Source organism: Notamacropus eugenii, chromosome 1, assembly GCF_028372415.1.
Source record: "Notamacropus eugenii isolate mMacEug1 chromosome 1, mMacEug1.pri_v2, whole genome shotgun sequence".
Classification (NCBI taxonomy): Eukaryota; Metazoa; Chordata; class Mammalia; order Diprotodontia; family Macropodidae; genus Notamacropus; species Notamacropus eugenii.
Window position 1 is genome coordinate 663,606,302 of NC_092872.1, and position 23,168 is coordinate 663,629,469.

Sequence of the window (23,168 nt, forward strand, 5' to 3'; positions counted from 1 at the left end):
TCTACTCCACCATCTTGGCTCCGCCCCCCAGACATTTCTTTATGTTAGAAAGTAGAAACGTAATTTTTTTTTTTGGTATGTTTTTTAGTTTCTCATGGAACAATAATCAGTAACAACCCATATTTTTCAGAACTTCTGTGTATAACATCTTAGATCATTTATTGGTTTGAGTTTTGGGGGAACACTTACTTGCCTGTTTTTTTCATCTTGTTTTTTGCTGGAGTAGAGGCAATCAGTCCTTCAGTTAGTCCACAAAGCATTTTGTTAAGAAAGACAAAGCCCAGTCTTTGCTCTCAAGGAGCACGCAATCTAACGGGGGGAGGCAACATGGAAACAACTATGTACGAACAGGATGTAGATTGGGGATAATCACAGAGGAGAGATACTGGCATTAAGGGGGATTAAAGGAGACTTCTTGTGGAAGATTGTATTTTATCTGGGATTTGAAGGGAGCCAGGCAAGCCAGGAGGCAGAGAGGAGAGAGAAAATTCTAATGAGGAGATAGACAGTGAAAACGGTTAGAGCCTGGCCTAATAACCTGGCCTTTTCCCTCTTTTACAGTCTGTTTTACTCTTTGCTCCCATTCACAGATTCTGATCCAGTGACACTGGTGCTATTCCTTTCACAACGTATTTCATTTTCTGATTGAGCATTTTCATTGTCTCCTCATGCCTGGAATTTTTTTCTTTCTTTCAAAATCCTGACTTCCTTCAAGTCCCAGATAAAGTACAATCTTCCACGAGAAGCCTTTTTTGATCCCCTTTAATGCTAGTGCTTCTCCTCTGTGATTATCTCTTATTTATATCTTGTTTGTACCATTAGGTTATGTGTTGTGTTTTTTTAAACACAATTCATCAATTTTATTTATTTGGTTGTCTATGTTTCCCAAAATATCCCTCTGCTCCCTTCTTAGACAGACATCACTTATGACAGTATAAAAGTGTGGTGCAGGGGGAAAAATTTTTAGCAGAACTAACCAATACATCAGTATTATTAATGTTCCCCTTCCACAGTTTCATAACTCTGGTGGGATGGGTGATAGACTCTCATAATTGCCCTTTCATCATTGCCAGTCTCTAATCTTATCTGCTACACAATGATGGATATTGCTAATAATCTTAGAAGAGAGCTACTCAAAGAAGGGTTAGTGGCTCATGATTGCCTCAAAGATAAAATACAAACTCCGTATTCTGGCATCTGAAGCCCCTCCCAATTTGCTTTCAGCCCATCACAGCAGACTTATTTCCTATAATTTTCCTTCACCATCTCTCCATTGCAGTCAAACTGGCTTACACGCTGCTGGCCAAACTTGGCATTCTGTCTTCCATGCCTATGACTTTTCACTAGCTCTCTCCCATTCTTGGCATACACTTTATCCTCATCACCAGTTCTTAGAATCCTTTAGTTTCTTTCAGGACTCAGTCTGGTTTCCAGCTCTTCCATGAAACATTTCTCTCCTCCTTCTTTTCCCCAAAGAAGTAAGTGGTAATTTTTTCACCCATTATCAACCTTGGAATAATGTAAAACTCTTTGAAGGTGAAAATAATCAGTAATAGTCTATCATCTTTGAGTATATTCATAAGGTCTTTCTCTAGCATCAAGTCTCTGTTGTTGAGTAAGCTATACCTTTTTGCTAAAGGCTTTCTCATGTTCAGAACTTCACTTTGAAATCATAAAGTTTTTCTCCATAAACTATAAATGCTCTGATGCTAAGTAAGGCTTCCTTTCTACCAGAAAGCCTCCTTGTATACATTTCATCCGTAAGGTTTTGCTCTAGTATGAGTTATCTGATGATCAATGACATATGAATGCTGGTAAAGCCTTTTTCCACATTCATTACATTCAAAAGGTTTTTCTCCCATATGAACTGTCTGATGTTAAGTGAAAAGTGACTTTTGGTTAAAGGCTTTTTTATACTAATGGTATTCATGAAGTTTTTCTCTAGTATGAATGTTCTGATGGTAAGAAAGGTATCTCTCTGGGGGAAAGCCTTCTTACATACACTGAATTCATAAGGTTTTTTTTTTTTTTCCCCATTTTGACTTCTCTTGTGGTAAGTAAAGCTTCCTCTCTAGCAGAAAGGCTTCTCATATAAATTGTGTTCATAAGCTTTTTCTCTAATATGAATTATCTGATGGGTCAGTGAGGTATAAATGTTGATAAAAGGTTTTTGTACATTCATTACTTTCAGAAAGTTTTTGTCCAGCATAAAATCTCTGATGTTGAAAAATCCATTCACTCAGGCAGACAAGTCTTCTTACATTTGTGGCATTCATAAGGTTTTTGTTCATTATGAGTTTTTGATGGCTCAGGAAGTATATTTTTTGATGGAAGGCTTTTCTATATTTATTACATTCAGAAAAATTCTCTCAAGTTTGAATTCTCTAATATTTACTAAGTCCTGTGTTCCAACTGTAGGACTTCCCACGTTCATTACATTCATGTTGTTTTGCTCCAGTATGAATTCTCTGATGTTCACTGAGCTGTGCCCTTTTGCTAAAAGCCCTCTCACATTCATTGTAAGCATAACGTTTCTCTCCAGCAAAAATTTTGTAATTGGAGCTATGGAATGCATTGCAGTGAAAGGCTTTTCCACACTCATTGCCTTTATAGGAATTCTCTCCAGTATGAATTTGTTGATGTTCAGTAAATTTTATCCTCTTCATAAGATTTCTTTCCAGTGTGAATTGTTTGATGGTTAATAAGGTACAAACTCTCGTGGAAGATATTTTCCACATCCATTAGGTTCAAAAATTTTCTTTCCAACATGATGTTGAAGAAACTGTACCCTCCCTCCTGGGAATTAAAGGATCCGCTGCAGTTGGACTTCCCACATTCATGACATTTCATGACAATTCATTCTAGTAGGAATTTTCTATTGGCCAATATGCCTTGTGTTTTGTAGTCTATGAATTTCAGTAATACCTGAATTATACTGGAAAGATTTTTCACCTCTTCTACACTTAAAAAGTATCATCTTTGAGTAATTACAGCAGTTCCTTGGCATTGAATATACCCTGAAACTCGCATCTGTGCAGTTTGTTAGGCAGTCTTTCCTAAAGATACTCTCTGTTGTGCCGGCAAGACTGGCTCAAGATACACCCACCATGCAGGCTGCCACACCAAGGTGAAAAAGCCATTAGATTATGGGTTTCTTGAGAGCAGGAACTGTTTGTTTGTTTTGTTTCTCTCTTTTTTTGGCCTTTCTTATTACCCACAATACCTGGCACAGGCTCAGTATTTGGTGCAGTGGATAGGACCCTGGACCTGCAGTCAGGAAGACTTGAATTCAGATGTGGTGTAAAGTACTTACTGTCTGGGTGATCCTAGGCAAGTCACTTAAACTCTGTTGGCCTCAGTTTTCTGAACTTTAAAATGGGGATAATAGTGCCTGCCTCTGAATGTTGTTGTGAGAATCAAATGAGATAATATTTGGGAAAACAGAAATGAAAAAACCACGTAGTAGACTCTATATAAATACTTATTTTATTCCCTTCCCTTCCCTTCCCTTCCCTAATTGTTGACTTGATCAGACTGCCAGAGTGGTCCATGATATTAAACAAAAAAAAAAAAAAAAAAAGAAACCCAGAGGTAAATCATTGATTTGTTTTGACTGCTTTAGATATGGTTGCTTTCTGTTATGTGAGATTTAGAAACTATATTGATGAGGATTTAAAATGCCCAGAATAATGGGATTTCTACATAGAACCTATAGGGTTCATTTAGCCATTTATTATGTCTTTATACTTTGGAGTTCAGTCTGCTCTTACACATTTTGCGCCTACTTTCCACTTGACTTATGGCATTGTTGTCTTTGTTCATTTTTGGCATGAGTTAATAGTGAAATAATTATTATTTTTGTATCTTCCCCTCCAATTTAACAACAAATCTTTTTTCGAATCAGCAGGAGGCAGCTAGATACCTCGGTGGATAGAGCACTGAACCTGGAGTCAGGAAGACCTGAGTTCACATGTGGTCCTTAGACACTTAGTAGCTGGATGACCCTGGGCACATCACTTAACCTCCTTTTACCTTAATCCACTGGAGAAGGAAATGACTCCAGTATCTTTGCCGAGAAAACCCCAGAAATAGCATGGTCCCATAAGGTCATGAAGAGTTGTACATGACTGATTAACTGAACAACAGCAGTGATGGAAAAGTCTTCATAATTATTTATCCCCTTTCCCATATGCACTTCTCTCCAACCAAATCTTATTTGTCTTAATGTGGTATTATTTTTTGCAGAGCTCCATAATCTTAATTCCACAAAATACTGTAGATTTGATTTTTAAAAAAGTAGGCAAACCAGTTTGGAGATTAGTATTATGTTTGAATATTGTGATTATGTGAGTAATTATGCATATTAACTGTAGAGTGTAGGTGGTGTTTCTGTTAAAAAAAAGACCAAGAAATTTCTAAGTAACTATGTATTTGGCGAAAAGGTATTTTATAAATTATTTCTAATTTCACATGAAATTAGTGACATTTCAAGATTTTGAACCCTTAAATATCTCTCCTTGTATCCTTTTTAGGTTTTATCAGACAGGACCAATATTGAACCATGGGTATGTGCCAATATCATCTGCCTTTTTAATGATGATAATACAATTCCTTTCATTGCTCGTTATCGAAAAGAGCTCATTAACGATCTTGATGCTGATGCTTTGCGAGAAGTACAACAAGCCCTAGAGGAACTGAGGTAAGGAGCCTGTGGGAGAGACGAGTTCATGGTTTAATGAGAGAAAGGAGCAGCAGAGAAATAAATTAATGTATTTTTGAAATTCCATGCCTGTGTTTCTTGAATGGCTGTATAGCATTAGTATAGTTGGCTAAAAAAGTGTAGGTACGTTGTACTTTGGTTTACGTTTTTTTTTTTGGTTTACGTTTGTCTGCATATACTCTTCTGCCATATTCTTCTGTACTTTTTTTGGACAGCCTATGCTCAGGAGAGAGGAAAATTTGAAGTCTTGATAACTTGACACTGTTTCTTTTCAAGGGTTAACTGAGACCTGTTTTTTTAGATGGACAGAAGTAAGACTGCAAGCAGGAGACTGAAAAATATCTGTTTTGAGCCAAAACTCAGTGTTATATACAAACTTTTAAATTACTTCAAATAATTGTCTTTGTTATATAAAATCCTTAATAGAAAGCATTTTGAAAATGAAGTTGGATAGGATTTATTCTTCTTTCTTTTTCCTTTTGCCTAAAGATTTTTAGCAAATATTTGTGATTAGTATGTTCTGATTTTCTTATGCAAGTATTGTGGAGGTGGCTGTTTTTTTCTTGCATTTTTAGCCTTGCACCTATCCATTTGTTACTAGAAATGTTATTGAATACTAAAGACAATGATAAATATTCTTACTGTGCATTAGATATAGTGTTCATGCTATGGTCTTTATGTCAAGAACACTTTACAAGCATAATATGGTATATAATTACATTTTAATTCTAGGATCATAGGGTTTAGAACTGTAAGGGATTTGAGAGATGGTGATCTTATACTTGATCAAAATCTTGATTGTTTTTCTTGTTCTCCATTTTCAAAAGGCTGGAGTTAATTTTTTCTTTTTGCCTTAGAACATTGTTCATTTTGTTACAACAAATTTTTATTAGCTTCTGATATATTCAAGGTACTTTGTTAGATGCTGCATGTAAAAATATTAAATTAGACATAGTCCTAAAAAATGAATTTTTTACCTTTTCAGTTAACACAATCATTCATTTTTCTCCATCTTCCCTCCCCTCTCCCAATAAAAAACAAAGAAAAAGAAAAGTCCTGTTATAAGTTTGAATAGTCAACCAAAACAAATTACTGCATTGACCATATAAAAAAAAAAATGTGTCTCATTTTATACCCTGGGTCCATTGCATCTCTGATAAGAGGTAGGTAGCATGCCTCCTCATTTATCAAATTCTAGAAATTTTTTTTGTCATTATATTGATCTTTGTCCTTAAGCTTGCAAAGTTAATTATCTTTGCAGTGTTTTTGTATACATTGTTGTTTTCCTTCTGCTTACCTCACTCTGCATCAGTTCATTAAAGTCTTCTGAAGTTTCTGTGAAACCATACCTTTTATGAGTTCTTAGAGCACAATAATATTCTGTTATATTTTTACACTCTGCTTTGTTCAGTGATCACCTAATTGATAGACAAAGAAGAACTGTTGTAAATACGTTTGTATGTATAGATCATTTCCTTCTTTCTTGGATCCCTTTGAAGTAGAGGACTAGTAGTGGCTTTGCTGAGTCAAAGAGTATGCACCATTTATTGTGTTCTGGGTATTGCTACAAATTGTTTTCCAGAATAGCTAAACTAATTCTCTGCTTCACTAAAAGTGCATTAGTGTTCCTGTTTTCCTGTAGCCTTTCCACCATTTGTCATTTTTCTCTTTTGTCAATTTGTCTAATCTGATAGAACCTTAAAGTTGCTTTAATTTGCATTTCTCTAATTATTAGTCATTTGGAGCATTTTTTATTATGGTAATTCATAGTTTGGATTTCTTCCTTTGAACCTTCCGGTTCATATTTTTTGGCCATTTATCAATTGAGGAATGGCTTTTATTTCGATAAAATTGATTCCATTCCTTATGTATTATGGAAATGTGACCTTTATCTGAGAAACTTGCTTCTGAATTGTTCTTTCTTTTACCAGTTATCTGTTTCTCTTCTAATTTTAGCTTCATTTGGTTTCATTTGTTGCAAATACTTTAAAATTTCATGTTATCAAATTGTTGATTTAATTTCCTGTGATCTTCTATATCCCATGATTAGTCATGAACTGTTGTTCTTCTATCCATAGATCAGAAAAGTAATTTCTTCTTTGCTTATCTAATTTGTTTATACTGTAAGCCTTTATATCTAAGTCATGTATCCATTTGGAGTTTGTCTTGAAGTATGGCATGAGGTGCTATTCTAAACCTATTTTTTGCAAAAATGCTTTCTAATTTTCCTAGTAGTTTGTGTTGAATCTTAGATTCTTACCTTGTTATCTGGTGTGTTTGGACTTATCAAATAGTAGGTTACTAAATTTGTTTCCTTCTGTATGCTCATTTAAAATAGTATTTTTCTATTTCTTCCTCATGAATTCTGATGGTAATATGCAAAAATGCAAATGATTTATAGTTTTTTTATATTTTGCAACTTTTCAGAAGTTATTTTTAGTTTTTAGTGACTTTCTAGGGTTCTATAGTCAGCATCATATCATTTGCAAAAAGCAATAATTTTTTTCTTATACTTATTTGTTATACATAGTCAGTTTCTTTTTCTTAGTGCTATAAGCATTTTTAGTACTAATTTAGGGTGTGTGAGGAAACCCAGAAGATTATTTCAGCTGGACTGTAAAGGGCCAGAGAAGCATTATTGTCTTAGTCTGTCAACAAGTAATTATTTCTATATGCTATTACCATATCCCCAATATTGGGTATATAAAGTAAAAAACAGGCCATCTGCTTAAGGATCTCATGTTCTACTGGGGGAGACAACATGTAAATAACTGCACACAGAAGATAATATACAGAAGTAATGGAAGGAAGATATTAATAATGTGAAAGATGTTAGTGGCTGGAAGAACCAGGAAAAGTCCTTTATAAAAGGTGGGATTTGAACTGTCCTGAAGGAAGCTAGATAACCTTTTTTTTTTTTTATAGTGCCAATTTTGAATAGATTTTGTTTTCCAGGACAAGAATTGCATTTCCACTTGTTTACAGTAGTGTTGTTCACTTCTCTCCCTCTGCACACATTCAAGTATTCAGAATGCTCAGATTTACACAGTAGCTTAAATGTTACTTTTAAACTGCTACTGCCTTGGCTACAAATTTGAGTCCTTCAATTTTTGGAAAGCTGTGTGGAATGTTCTTTCTTCTGCTATGTTTAGTCCACCTCTTCAATGGTGGGTCCAGAAGAAGCATCTCCAGATGGGGCTGCTCCACCCCTGGGGAACCCAGCAGGCATGCCTTCTGGCATGCCCCCAGCACTCTGGTACAACTTAGTCATGGTGGGGTTGCAAACCTTTTCCAATTCTTTCTTCTGATGCTCAAATTCTTCCTTCTCGCCAGTCTAGTTCTTATCCAGCCAGTTGATTATTTCATTACATTTGTCAAGGATCTTCTGTTTGTCTTCATCACCAGTTTTGCCTTGTAGATTTTCATCCTTTATGGTTGCCTTCATGTTGAAAGCATAAGATTCAAGAGAATTCTTGGCAGACACCTTGTCTCTTTGCTTCTCATTCTCAATCTTTATTTCTCAGCCTCCTGGATCATTCGCTCAATGTCTTTTTTGCTCAGATGTCCTTTATCACTGGTGATAGTGATCTTGTTCTCCTTGCCTGTGCTCTTATCCACAGCAGTAACGTTGAGGATGCCATTTGCATGAATGTCAAATGTTACTTCAATCTGAGCAACACCCCTGGGTGCTGGGGGGATTTCTGTGACCTCAAATTTGCCAAGCAGGTTATTATCCTTTGTCATTGCTCTCTCACCTTCATAAACCTGGATAAGCACACCAAGCTGATTGTCTGAATAGGTGGTAAAGGTCTGTGTCTGCTTGGTGGGGATGGTGGTATTACATTTGATCATAACTCCACCAGCAGTTTCAATTCCAAGGGAAAGAGGAGTGACATTCCAACATCAGCAAGTCCTGCATGTTCTCTCCAGACAAAATGGCAGCCTGGTCATCTGCACCATAAGAAACAGCCTCTTCAGGATTGATATTCTTGTTGAGCTCCTTGCCATTAAAGAAGTCTTGCAGAAGCTACTGAATTTTGGGGATTTGAGTGTATGGGTAACACAGTTGCCAATCAGTGCCAGCTACACCCAGTGCCCACAAAGGGTTTTCATGATCTCTTTCTGATCCTTTATCTTCAGTCCCCTTACTGTAGAAAGTCATCCACCCTGGTATCTCAGACTTCTTTTGCCAGCCTCTTAAATTTTCTTGGGCTTGAAAAATGTCTCACCTTGACCATTTATTCATTCTGCTGCTCTGAAGTTTGATTTGAGATGTTAATTTAAAGTTGTGTGGAGGGCAGTGTTGGGAGAGTTCAGCGGGATGACTGCTCCAATCTACCATCTTGGTTCTGCCTTCACTCCCTTCATTTTTTTTTTGATTTTCAAAGAAATTTTTTTTCGGGACTCTGCTGGTTCACTTTAGAGCTTCTATAACTATATAATGGCACCTCATCAAGAAGAACCACTCAAATCTATTTGACTTTCAGGTGTCCTAGAAGGACAGAGAACAAAGGGTACAGGCTGTGCCCTTTGGGCATAAATAGTCTTTATATATACACTGTCTTACTCTCCCTAGCATGATTCTTGCTACTGCTTTTGATCTTTATAAACTTGGACTCCCTCTGTTGTTTTTAATCATCATTGTTTCCAAGTCTAGAACATTTCCCATTACCCTAACAGCACCATCCTTAAAGTAGTGTAAAGAAAGAGTAGCTAGAAAGAAGGCAATTTGGGATGGAGAAATACTGTAGTAACAGGATATATTTAGGCAAACCAGCTTAAAAACGTGGGACCCAGACTCATCAATTTTCCAATGAATTCCATCTTCAATTAAGTTCTCTGACAGCAAGGATTTACAAACAAAAAAAATAAAGTTATTGGAATATATGGTTATTGTGTAATAAATAGTTTTCATTTTTAGGACTGTTGCAAAGAAGACTCATGCCATGATCCAGAAGATTAAAAAGGAAGGGAAACTATCAGAATCCTTGTTAACAACCTTATTACATTGTAGAACTTTAGAAGAATTAGACCATGTGGTAAGAAGTACTTCATTTCTATTTCTTGCTTAAGAAATAACTGCTTTTGTTGGGAATGTACTTAAAAGAAACTCATAATACAGAGTCCAGTCTCTGGATGTTGATCCCTTAGTATGTAATGCAGGACCTGAATAGCAAACTTGTTCTTTCCTCAAATTCAGGCCAGCTTTTTATTTCTGAATTTTTGATTAAGAAGAAACAGGAATTATGGCATGTTAGTGGAAGAAGAGGCTATAGAGATAATTAAATCTAACCTCTCATTTTACAGATTGAAATTAAAATTCAATAGACATTTGTTAATTATCTACAGTTTGCAAGATTCTGTATGACATGCTCAGGTTAAAAAGGTGACTACCACATGGAGGCAGATGCAGAGGATTATAACTCACATTTCTTTAGTTCTTCAGAATTCTGGAGGCACATTTTTCATGGTAGCTTTGTGAGGAAGGTGGTTCAAGTATTATTATGTGCATATTATGGATGAGGAAACTAAAGCTCGAGTGTTTAAATAACTTTCCCATAGTTACATAGATCGTAGAGATGGGATCAGATTCCTATTCTTTTTTAAACACACATACATATGCACATACAAATGCACACTGCATGTGTGTGTGTGTGTGTGTATGTGTGTATTTTATGATCATGAACAAAAAGTGATATAAGCATAGAAAATGAGAGGTGAAATCTTGCTGAGGCTCTATACTTTTTGGAAAGGCAGGACTCAAAGAATTAAGAAATAGCAAAAATGAAAATAAGATGTCTTTGTTCTATTTACCCTTTTTGACCTCCAAAATTCTGCCACTTTTGATTCTGTTTTCTTTATTCTTTAAAAAAAACTTGTGTATGTATGTATATGTGTGTGTGTTCATGTGATACAATTCTGGTTATTCTGTAGAATCTAGTTCTTTTGACTTTTATTCTTGTACTCTTTATACCACTTCAGTACATATCTTCAAACAGATACTTTTCTCCATAGAGTAGGTAAAAGTGTAGACAGAATTTCAGGAGAACTTACATCTTCGAACTGAAGCTTTGGGAATATACCTTTCTGAATGGGAAAAGGTCTTGAGGCTTCTTTCTGAATTGTGACATATAAGAGGGTTTGTTTAAGAGGCCCTTAAGTCAGCTGTGCGTAACAACATTCTAAAATCCTTAGGCAGCAATGGGTCCATCTGAACTGTTGGGTTTATTTTATTCTCCTTTGTATTTTCCAGTATCCTTTGGAATCCCACTATTGTGGAAAAAACTCTGCTTTTAATTTCAGAAGCTTTGGGTTTGGTACTTTTAGTCGTGTTAATGAATGAATTACTTAACCTATCTAAGTTATACATTTGATTGTAAATTTAGGATAGTAGTACTTGTACTTACTACCGTATAGGGTTATTATCAGGATCAAATGAAGTATTATTCTAAATCGTAAAGCACTGTATAATGCTGTTATAGCCCTTGGGGGCAGAGATTATTTTTATGTTTGTTTTTTTTATCCCTAGTTCCAGCACTGGAACATAGATGCTTAACAAGTACTTGTTCAATTGAAATGAATTATTCATAATCACATCATCCTATCACTTTCCAGCTGTTCCTTATATCATCTTCTTTCTTTCTCATCTTGTATGCTTACCTGAAGAAAACATACCTGGACCCTTAGAAAATCAAATGAAGTGATAATCATGGTAGAGATGGTAGGGTTTTGATTTCTTTTTTACTTCTGGCACTTGATTTCCCTCCCCAATTTTCTGTTGCTCAGTTTTGATTAGGCCCAGTGATATATTTGGTTCAGGTTGTGGAATAGTGCAGATTTTGGGGGTTGATTAGAGCCAAACTCACTATAACTTGGTTACATTTGGACTGGTGTTAATAAGAAAGGGGGCATCAGGAGGCCAGTATATTTATGTAATGAAAAATAGGACAGATGAAACCTTAGAAAGTCTTTGAAAGTTGAGGGTATTTGTCGCCCATTGACTAAACAGGAAGTTCTAACTGTTTTGTACTTGTTACTTTGACGGTGCATTTATCCTTGACTTGCATGCAGATAAATGGTTTTTATGAAAGATAGGTTAGTGTTTATTGTGGGATAGCTTGGGTGGCACAGTGGAAAGGGTGCTGGGTCTGTAGTCAGGAAGACCTGAGTTCTAATGTGACCTCAGACGCTGACTTAAGGCAAATCACTTAAACTGGTTTTCCTTAGTTTCCTTATCTTTAGAGTGAGCAAAGGAAATGGCAAACCACTCCAGTTTCTTTGGTACAACAACCCCAGATAGGATTCCAAAGAGTCAGACATGATGGATCATTTTTATCTCCTGTGCTCTTGGTGGCACTTAGACCCCTCTTAGGTTGTATGCTTCCAGAGGGCAGAGATATAACATGTACCTCATTTTGTGCAAAGCCCAGCACAACATTGCATATATATAGGAACTTCATGATGAAACCAACATGTAGTTCTTGCTTATTGAGAGAAAAAAAACTAACAGAGTCAGCTACATTTCTTCACACAAGTTTCAAGTGGCTTTTGAGTTTTCAAGGCAGAGCTGAGGAAATCATAAGCTTGTATCATTAATGGAAACATTTGTTCATACAACCTAGTTGTGTGGAATAAGATGATTGACTTTGCTGCTTTCTAGCAGAATTTTGATAGTATATACTAGGGGAATATGTAGGAAGTATTGTGTTCATTAGGAAGGGAGAATATATAGGCAGTTCTCATTTGAAGTGGGGGATTAGGGATGGTTATGACTAAATTAAACATGTATGATTTGAAAACCTTGTTTGAATTATTAACCTCGGCCTTCTCTAGTTGATACTTTTTTAACCTTCAGGGTTATCATTAAGTAACATTTCCTAGAATTTGTTTTTTCTTCATCTTTGCCAGACCTCTTAAGAAATTAACTAACAAATCAAAAGGACACAAGTCAAGGAACAGGAAGGAGAAGGCAAAACAAAGAGCCTGTGAAAAATCCACAAACTGAGGAATTTCTTGAAAATTGAGATTTGTCTGTTTTTTTATATCCTAGCCGTCAGAAGCAAAAGACAGCAGTTTATTCTTGCTTCAGGTTGCCCCCATTTACCAACCAATATTTATTATATAGCCTGTTTGAAAAAGAGTATGGGGGAAAGGAAAAGGTAGTTAAGGGCTTCTCTAGATGAAATACTTATTATGATCATCCTTAATTTTGATGACTAATTTAAGCTTTTACTTCTTTCAACATGGAGTAATAAGGTATGTTTTCTGATCTTCCTTTTGTAGTCAGCCCCATATAAAACTGGGAGCAAAGGTACCAAGGCTCAGAGAGCCAGACAGCTGGGATTAGAGGCAGCAGCAAAGACACTCCTTGAAAATCCAGGGGCACTTAATTTGCTCTCCTTTGTGAAACCTAGTGTGAAAGGTAAGTGTTGTATACCATACTGTGACTTGGAATGCATCTTATGCATAGATATCAATTTTATCTATATCATAAGTTACTGATAAAAGTACAATTTTCTATTTCTCCCCCAATTTCTTCTCCATCATCTTGAATAAAAGAGAGGACAGTGACATAGAAGAGCCCTTGGAAAATGAAGTGTCGTATGTGTGTGCCTGTACACACACACACACACACACACACACACTGTACAATTGTAAGATTAAACAGTCTGAGAAGATGGTTCTGGTCTATTGGTTCATTTCCTTAGGAAGTTCTTGTGTCAAGTTCCAATTCCAATCGCAGGTTTGTAGAGGGTGGTTTGATAACAAAATGCCACTATTCTGTCTTAAAACCTTGTAGAAGGGTAGCACAGACAGACTTTTCTTTTGCTTCTGGCAGTTTAAACTTGGTAATATGTTGTCTGTCTGTATATAAATGCATACATATTGTCTCTTTTTGCAGCAGGGGAAGAGCAATACAGTTAAATGACAAAGCAGAGTTTAAATTTGGGGTGAGAAGCAATGACAGAATTTGAACTTATTTTTATGGTCTTCTTAATTTCAAGCTCATTACAGTTTTCCAGCAAGTTCCAGAACCTCTCTCATGAATCATTTTCCTGTAACATAGTTACTGACAGGTTATTGCATTCATGATAATTGAGCCTAGAAGTGATAGTGCAGCAGAATGATATCCATCAAGGCATGGCATTTGTTTTCAGTACAGAATGCTGGAGGTTTTAAATATTCTTAATTTTATCCTCTATTTTTTTCTTCTGATAGTCTAATAAGCTTGAATTTATTTTGCCTTTTTTGCTCTCAAAAATACTTTGTTTTATAAGTTATGTTATGTTCCCAGTGGTTTGGTTTTATGTAATCCTATTTCCTTAAGTTGACATTGGTAGGGAGACATTATTGTTAGAAATTGATATGTAGCATATGATGATGCTTATGATTTATTGGTGAGTGGGTACACGGAATAGGTACAACAGTCACAGTATAAATACTGGCCTAATGTAGCCCTACCTGTCTCCCTTTTCTCTCCCCCATTTCCAGTTAGAAATATAGAGGAATCAATAATGATAGTCTGAAACCAAGAGAAATAAAGTCTTAATGCAAAGGTTCTTATTGCCACTCCTACCCTGATTCTTTATGCATTTTCTCTCCCCTACCTTTCCAATGCTATATTTTTTTGGCCTTATTCTTGAATGTATAAGAAACAGATTTCATTGGTTTTTCAAGTAGGAGAAGACATAACTGATCATGAGCAAAATGGGATGTGATCCATTTGACTGGCATTACATTCCTACAGAAATTCCATACCCTTTTCTCCTCTTCCCACATCTAGTGGCTCTTTCTGAATTCTTTGTCCATTCAAAGAAATAGTATGCATGGGCACCTTTGTACAGGACAACCTTGTGTAAATGAATTTTTTTAAAAGTCCTCTCAAAATTTCTCTCTTCTCTTATTTCTCTCTATAAAACACATTTAACCATGTCTTCATGGTAATATACTTGGTAGTTGAGTGAATAGCTTGAGAAAGTTAGTTACTAGGACAAAAAAATTGTACTTTTTATTTTTTGAAAATTCTTACTTCTTTAGATTTGGATTTCTTGTAGGCCTTGTTTTATCTAAGTGCCATGCTTTTAGACTCTTGAGGAATTGTTTGGTTATGTTAAGCTCGAACTAGAGCACAGAGTTTTAAATATGAGCCCCTCACATTAGGATCCTCTGAAAACTAAGATAGTTTGCTATAGTGGGTACGATAAAGCCTCAGAGTTTCCAATTTCCTTTTTTCTGCCATCATTTGTATTGTGTCTGTGAGTTCCTTATTAAATTTTACTTAAAGATAACCTTTGGAGTAGTTCTTCCCATAAGCTCACATGTGAGGCGCTTTGAATCTCAAGAAAAGAGCAAACAATGAATGGTTTTCCCAGATGGTCATCAAGTAGCCTGGGAAACTCTCCCTTAATGTGTTGGAAGAAGTTTCCTCTTTGTATTTTAAGAGTTTGCTTTTTCATGGACCTAAAAAAGGACAGAGTAGGAGCATTGGTGCTGAGTTCCTATTTTTAGTTAGGTATTATCTTTCTCACGGAAGCTCTGATATTTTATAATCTTCCCAGTACTTGTAGTCCCTTGAATCATTTGTTGTGGGAGGAAAGAAGTTGGTGGTGTTATGTTTATACTTTTTTGAGTTTAAAGAGTTGAGGTTAAGGGAAGAAAGAATTGCTTACGGTCACAAAATAAATAGGTGCATGAATAAGCCTGGTGTTCCCTGGGCTGAGCGTCTTCTTTGTGAACTGAGAACCTGGTCAGCAGCACTTGAGTAAGTACTTTTTTGAGAAAGAAACAGTTTAAAAAGGGCATAATTATTTCTGACCCACTCATTAAGGTAAAGTTTTAAGAGTACTAGAGAGATTGGTGCTTTTTGGGGAAATTTTTCTTCCTTTTTGGGCAGTTTTATGTTAGTGAGAATAGGAATTAGAGTGGAGGTATTAACATGGGAGCCATGCTCTTTTGTGCCTTTTAAAAATTTGTTTTAGATTTTATTTGGACTAGAAATTTATTAATTGTTGTAAATAGGCTTTGAAAAATATTTTATGTTTCTTTTCTATTTCCAACTTTCATTCCAAAGGACTTTCAACTCTCCAGGAGGTCGCAATGGGAGTGCAGCATATCTTAGCGGATATGTTTGCTAAAGACAAAGACACGCTGGATTTTATCAGGAAGCTGTATGTTGTTCTTCTACATTATGGGCTTTTGGTCTGTGGGATTGTGCTGTTACATCTCCTCTGATTAATGCCAGTGGCACAGAGTCATGATTAGTTTAGTCCTTTTAAGATAAATTCATATCAGAAATTTTATCAGAGTGGACTTTTTTTCTGCCTTTGAATCAGACTTGTGATTTCATTGGTATAGAAAACTTTGGATGAGGAAACACCTTCTATGAATCCAGATTGGCTTCTGGTCATTGCCTGTCTTAGAGAGTTGTCTTAGCTACATGACTTGCCCAAGGTCATGGAGCCAGCATGAGTCAGAGGCATAATTGGAACCCAGGGCTTCCTGCCTTAGAGACCATATCTACACATTAATGTAATTTTGTCTCTCAGACACTGATTTTGTAACTTTATGTTTTTGCATGTTCTCATTTTTGGTATAAATAACTTGTTTTTTTCTAAAGGTTTGTCTGAATGTTAGGGATTTAACTTCTCAGATACTGTGTGAGTTTACATTTTACTGAATTGAATGAGGAGAATAACATGTTTCCGGATAGTTTCCATATATTCTTGCTAGTTGGATAAAGTTTTCCAAATTTGTATTAAAACCTCTCTCAGGTCTTCTTTTTTGATTCCTGAAGCATAAGAGTAGGCATTGCTTTTAAATGGGTTAGTTATGTGTTAGATAATAAGGAAGTCAATGGAACAAGATGTTTTACAAGAGACTGTCAGAATACAGTGCTGGACCTGGAGTTGGGAAGACCTCAGTTCAAATTTGACCTTGGACATTTTTTTAGCTGTGTAACCCAGCACCAAGTCCCTTAACTTCTATTAGCCTCTGTTTTCTTATCTATAAAGTGGAGATATTAATAGCATCTAGCTTCAGGGTGGTTGTGAAGATAAGATGGAGTAATATTTGTAAAGTGCTTTGCAAACCTTAAAATGCTATAGAAATGCTAGTTGTTATTGTTTATCAATAAAATTATGAGATAGTTGTCTTTCTTAAATTTTGTGACCGAAAATGATATCCTTAAAGTCATCCGGGCCTATTATTAATCTAAAGTGAGGTTATAAAAAGATAAGCAAACCTATTCCAGTTGCTGAGACAAACACAAAAGCTCACGTGCACTGAACATCATCTTTGAATGTGAAAGACAATGCTTAAAATAATTCCTTGGTATTTTGATTATTATAAACTATTAGTACTCTTTTATTCCTGCTCCATTGGCACATTTATTTTTAGCTGTTTATTCTTTGTGCGTTATAGGTGCTCAAGTAGATATATTTGTATCCAGTCATCTTTGGCAAAGGTATCATCCAAGAATGAAAGAGAGAAAGATATCAGTAAATTTCAGCTTTACCAGAACTTTTCATGCAACATAAAAAATATTCAGCATCATCAGGTAAATAAGTAATTACTTGTAAATAGTGATAATACTACTAAATATTGTGCTTCCAAAGATCTCTGATTTCATTGGTTTATTTTTTTTCTTTCACTGAAGAAGATAAGAACCTCTCCATGTCTTACTAAAAGTAGTCTTTGGATATTTTTTTTTCCAGAAGAATCAGTCTACTTTTGCCTAATCTTCTGGTTATGAGCCAGTCTAAATTTAGCTAGACTATTCTTTATTTTTAAGTTAAATTAAATTTTTATCAATGAGCAAAAATGTTTTTTCTCTCTCTTGCCTCCTCCCACCCCATTAAAAAACAGAAAAGGAAAAGTCCCTATAAGAAGTGTATATGTGTACGTAATCAAGCAAAACAAATCCTATATAATCCATGTCCATAAAACCAGACATATTTTTCATTCTGCACCCTAAGTCTGTCGCTTCTGTGTTAGGAGGTAGATGGGGTGCTTCGTCATCCACACTGTGGAGCTGTGATTGCTCATGGCACTGATCAGAGTTTGCGAGTCTTTAAAAGATTTGTCTCATAACAGTATTGTTATTTTATAAATTGATCTCTTAGTTCTGCTTACTTCTTTCTGCAGAAAAGTCATTCCAGAGTTTTCTGAAACTATCCCTTTCAGTCAGTAAACAAGCATTTATTTACCTCTGGCTATGGTCACAGCTCTTTGCTAAGGATATACAAAAATGGCAAAAGACATTTCCTGCTCTCATGGAGCTCACTGTTTAATAGCGGAGACAATCTGAAAAGTCATGTACAAATAACACATAAACAGGGTAACTAGGAGGTCATGTTAGGGGGAAGGTACTATAATTAAGGGGAATTGGGAAAGGCTTTTTATAGAACAAGGTGGCATTTTAGCTGTCACATGAGTGAAAGAGTTTGAGATGAGGTGGGAGAGAAGTTATCATTTGTTATAGTAGTATTCCATTACATTTATATGTCATAATTTGTTCAGCCATTCCCAAATGGTACATGCCCCTTTGTTTCTAGTTTTTTCCTACTAGAAAAAAAAACTGCTATAAATATTTACATATATGGGTCCTTTTCCTCTTTCTTTGATCTGTCTGGGGAACAGGCTTAGTATTGGTATTGTTGAGTGAAGGATATTCAGAGTTTAATGACTTTTGGATATAGTAGCAGATTGTTTTTCATAATGACCAGGCGAATTCACAATTCTTATTGCATTATATACAGTGAGAATAAACTAGTCCAGTCTTGTTTCACCCTTAATCTTATTTGAAAGGACGCTAGTTTATCCCTGTTACTTAACACTGCCTTCTCTTTGTCTTAGATATGTGCTATTTAGCATGTTAAAGAAAAGCCTATTTATTCCTGTATCTTCTAGTATTTATTTATTTTTTTGAACAGAAATGAGTGTTGTCTTTGATAAAAGTCTTTTTCTGTATCTGTTGATATTATTGTATGATTGTTCTTATTAATCAACTAGTTTTATAATAATATATAATATAATATATATAATAATAATTTTTCTAATATTGAACCCACCTTATATTCTGGGAACAAATATAATTTGGTCATTTTTATAATCTTTGGGATATGTTGTTGAGTTCTCTTTTTTAACATTTTATTTAAAATTTGTATATCAGTATTCTTAAGGTATATTGATCTATAGCTTTCTCTATTATGACTCGCTGGTTTAGCTATTTAGACCAGTGGTGTCAAAGTCAAATAAAAATGGGGCCACTAATCCATATGTAAGGATTCATATTGACTGCATTTTATATTTTTATTTTGTTAAAAACTTCTCGATTACATTTTAATCTGATTTTGTGCCTCATTGAAGAAATTTGCAGACCTGTAGACCTGTGGACTCTGTATTTGATACCTCTCATCTAGATAATATTTGCATCATAGGAGAAATTTATTATAATCTCTTCTTTTGCTGTTTTTCTGAATCGTTTTTGTAATATAGGAATTAATTGTTCTTTAAATATTTGCTAGAATTTGCTTGTAAATCTGTTTGATTATAGGAACTTTTTTTTTAGTATTAATTTATGACTTCAACTTTCTTTTCATGAGATTGAGTTGTTTAATATGCATTTTTCTTATTCTGTTAATCATGCTATTTTATGTTTTTTGCAAATGTTCATTCATTCATTTAATTTAAGTTTTTGATTTTGTTAGCCTGTAGTTGAAAAAAGTAGTTTTTAATGGTATCCTTTTTAAAATTTTATTTTTATTTTTTTATTATTATTTTATTTGTTTTCAGTGTTCTACTATCACTTATATCTTAGATTTTTTTTCCCCTCCCTCTCCCCTTCCTGCCTACATTCCCGCTCCCTCCCTGAGGTGGCATGCAATTTTATATAGGTTCTACACATACATTCCTAGTAAATATATTTTCACCTTAGTCATGTTGTATAGAAGAATTAAAATAAGTGGGAGAAATCGTAAAACAGACCAAAACATAATACAAAAGAAAATGATCTGCTTCATTCTGCGATCGAATTCCATAGTTCTTTCTCTGGATGTGGAAGGGATTTTGCCTTAAAAGAACATTGGGAATTTTTTAAGTCATTGCATTGCAATGAAGTTCTAAGTCTACCAGAAAAAATCTTTGCACACTATTGGTTGTTGCTGTGTATAAAGTTATGGTTCTGCTCATTTCACTCAGCATCAATTCATGTAAGTCTTTCCAGGCCTCTCTGAAGTCTTCCTGTTCATCATTTCTTATAGCACAATAATATTCCATTACATTCATATCCCACAATTTATTCAGCCATTCCCCAATTGATGGGCATCCCCTTGATTTCTGGTTTTTGGCCACCACAAAGAGAGCTGCTATAAATATTTTTGTGCATGTGGGAGCCTTTCCCATTTTTATGATCTCTTTGGGATGCAGTCCTAGAGGCGGTATTGCTGGGTCAAAAGGGTATGCATATTTTTGTAGCCCTTTGGGCATAGTTCCAAATTGCTCTCCAGAATGGTTGGATCAGCTCACAGCTCCACCAACAATGAATTAGTGTTCCAACTCTCCCACATCTTCTCCAACATTTATCATCTTCCTGTTTTGTCATGTTAGCCAATGTGATAGGTGTGATGTGGTATCTCAGAGTTGTTTTAATTTGCATCTCTCTGATAAATAGTGATTTAGAGCATTTTTTCATATGACTATAAATAGCTTTGATTTCTTCCTCTGAAAACTGCCTGTTCATATCCTTTGACCATTTATTAATTGAGGAATCACTTGTATTCTTGTGCATTTGACTCAGTTCTCTATAAGTTTCAGAAATGAGGCCTTTATCACAGCTACTAGCTGCAAAAATTCTTTCCCAGTTTTCTGCTTCCCTCCTAATCTTGGTTGCATTGGGTTTGTTTGTGCAAAACCTTTTCAATTTAATGTAATCAAAATTATCCATTTTGCATTTCAAATGTTTTCTACCTCCTGTTTAGTCAAAAATTCTTCCCTTCTCCATAAATCTGATAAATACACTATTCCTTGCTCTACTGATTTGTTTATAGTATCAGTTTTTATACCTAGATCATGTATCCATTTCGATTTTATTCTTGTGTATGGTGTCAGGCATTGGTCTATGTCCACTTTCCGCCACACTGTTTTACAATTAAGGCACTTCAAGCTTTCCCATATAAATTATGATTTATGGAACTGGTAATTTTTCATCTGTGAGAAAATTTGTGCAATAATGATAGTTTTCTTTAAGTATTTGAAGTTCTGCCCTGTGGAGTAGGAATTAATCTTGTTTTGGTCCCATGTTTCTACTAGGAGTAGTGGGTAGAAGATTCAGAAAAACATAGTAAGGACTGATGTAGGTAAAACTTTCAAATAATTTGAACTACCCCCAAATGAAATGGATTGTCCTGCGGTAGATTCCTGGTTTACTGGAGGTGTTTGTACAGTCTGAATGACTATTTTTCTGATACCTTAGAAGGTACCACTGCTTTTCAGTTTTGAGTTTGATGATTTGGGTTCAGACCTGTCTTCTAACTGAAATTCTTCAAATCAGGTAATTTGTTACAAATTTGCCGATTTGACATGTTAACATTTTCCCGAATAAACACAGGATTGCCACCTAGTGGCCCCTGAAAGTAGCAGATTGTTATAGAATGATCCTGTTAGGAATATGAAAAAACAATTTCTTGCTTTTTAGCAACGTATTTTGGCACACTGAATCTTTTCTATACGCCTTTTTGACATCCCTCTTATTTTTTACTTGGCTTTTATCTCTTGTGTTTTTAAATTTTCCTTGTTGGTTATCTTATCTTTCATTTGAAACTGTATTCTCTTTGAGGGTAGAAGTTGTGTTCTTTGTATCAGTTACGTTGTCTAGCACAGTATTCTGTATCTAGTAAGGACTTGATTAATATTTGTTGATGAATATAGCTTTTCCTTCATAGTGCCCCTACTTTGTTGTGATGAAAATTTTTTACATTTTTGTTTAACATATCAGTAGCTTTTTGTCTTTATCTTATGCTGATTGCGAAGTAAAAATTTTATATGATGTTATACATCATGAATTAACAACAGATATTTGAGACATCTGTCATAGGCAATTGGAGATGACAAAGATAAGATATAGTCTCTTTATACTGGGTCTATTTTCCCCTGAATTTTATCTAAAATCATTAGAATTCTGTTTGCGGTTTATACTATATTTATAACAGTGTAGTCAGAATTTGTGTTAAGCTTTTAAAATATTTTGTTAATTCCTTGAAATTTTATTTGGTGACTTGTAATTCAAAACACATTACTGCCTAGAGAAATAGAAGTTTTTAGTGAAAAAAGGGACCTATAACATAATGCTGGGATTGTTTTAACAGTTTTATTCTGTATTAGATTTGGTTTTTTTTCTGGACATTTTTTTTAATTAATTAAATTTAATGTGATGTTTAAGAATAAACCTTAATAGTTTTCAGTAGTTAAAAGATGAATTTTCAATATTACTCTGGCATTCAGTGTACCCAGTGCTTTAATATTTCACATAAAGTTTTTATTACATATTTGGTTGTTCAAGGATGTGTCAGGACTGGTATGTCAGGAAAGCAGTTTAACGTGAATGGGTTCTGTGGCTAGAAGGCATTTTAAACCATTGGATTTAACATATGTGACATGTCTGAGTTAGCTAGTGATTGAATTAAAGTTCATGATTGACAAAGGATGTTGAATCTTGACAGTGCATAGGATTGGGGGAAAAAAGTATTTCTAGAAATGTGAACTTTTAATAACTTTTTTGTGGGGGAGACAGAGATGAGGGGAGAAAATAACTTTTAAAATTTCCTCTGGGTGCTGTCACAATTTCCAATGTTTAAGAAGGACTTTTAAAATGTGTTTTTAATTCTTGGTTCATTTATCAAATGTAATGAGAATTTGTTTCATATTTGTGGGCTTGTTTTCATTTTGAATGTTATAAAAGTAAAACTTTTACCTTGTTTTTTTCCAACCTACTTTCAAATCTATGGAACACATTTTTTTATTTGGCTATTTTTGTTAGGTGTTACATTATATAACTTAAGCTATTGTATAAAGGTGGAAGGTGTAAGTTTTTTTGTCTTTTTGGAATATTGCGATCTGATAGTTTTGCATACGCATGTTTTAACTATCCACTTGAATTTACCAGAGGAGAAAGTTGATTATAGTTTTTGGAGGAGAACAGTATGAATTAAGGAATACTATGAACATAGGCTAGTTTAAAGAATTCCTTGTTTAATATTTTGAGATACTCATAGTAGCTTTTTTGTAATGACTTGAAGTATGCTCACAAAATGTTTGCTTGCTTAGAAGTTCTTAATGGACCTGTTTAAATCACCAGTTACACAAGTTTTGTAAAATAAATGTCTGCTTCAGGCCAATGTAAGAGTAGGAATATATTCCAAAATTTAAACATTTCATTTGGAATTTTATTTAC

At 34.8% G+C, this 23,168-nt stretch overlaps 1 protein-coding gene across 7 annotated transcripts in view; it reads left to right on the forward strand.

Annotated features, from left to right (window-relative positions):
* The window catches only part of SRBD1 (S1 RNA binding domain 1), a 348,418-nt gene that overhangs the window by 20,731 nt on the left and 304,519 nt on the right, over nt 1-23,168 (forward strand). For all 7 annotated transcript variants that reach the window (XM_072635709.1, XM_072635712.1, XM_072635714.1 and 4 more), the window contains 5 exons: nt 4,533-4,699; nt 9,642-9,759; nt 13,004-13,142; nt 15,792-15,888; nt 17,141-17,276. In XM_072635709.1, coding sequence (XP_072491810.1) covers nt 4,533-4,699; nt 9,642-9,759; nt 13,004-13,142; nt 15,792-15,888; nt 17,141-17,276 — 657 coding nt within the window. The remainder of the gene's footprint in view (nt 1-4,532; nt 4,700-9,641; nt 9,760-13,003; nt 13,143-15,791; nt 15,889-17,140; nt 17,277-23,168) is intronic.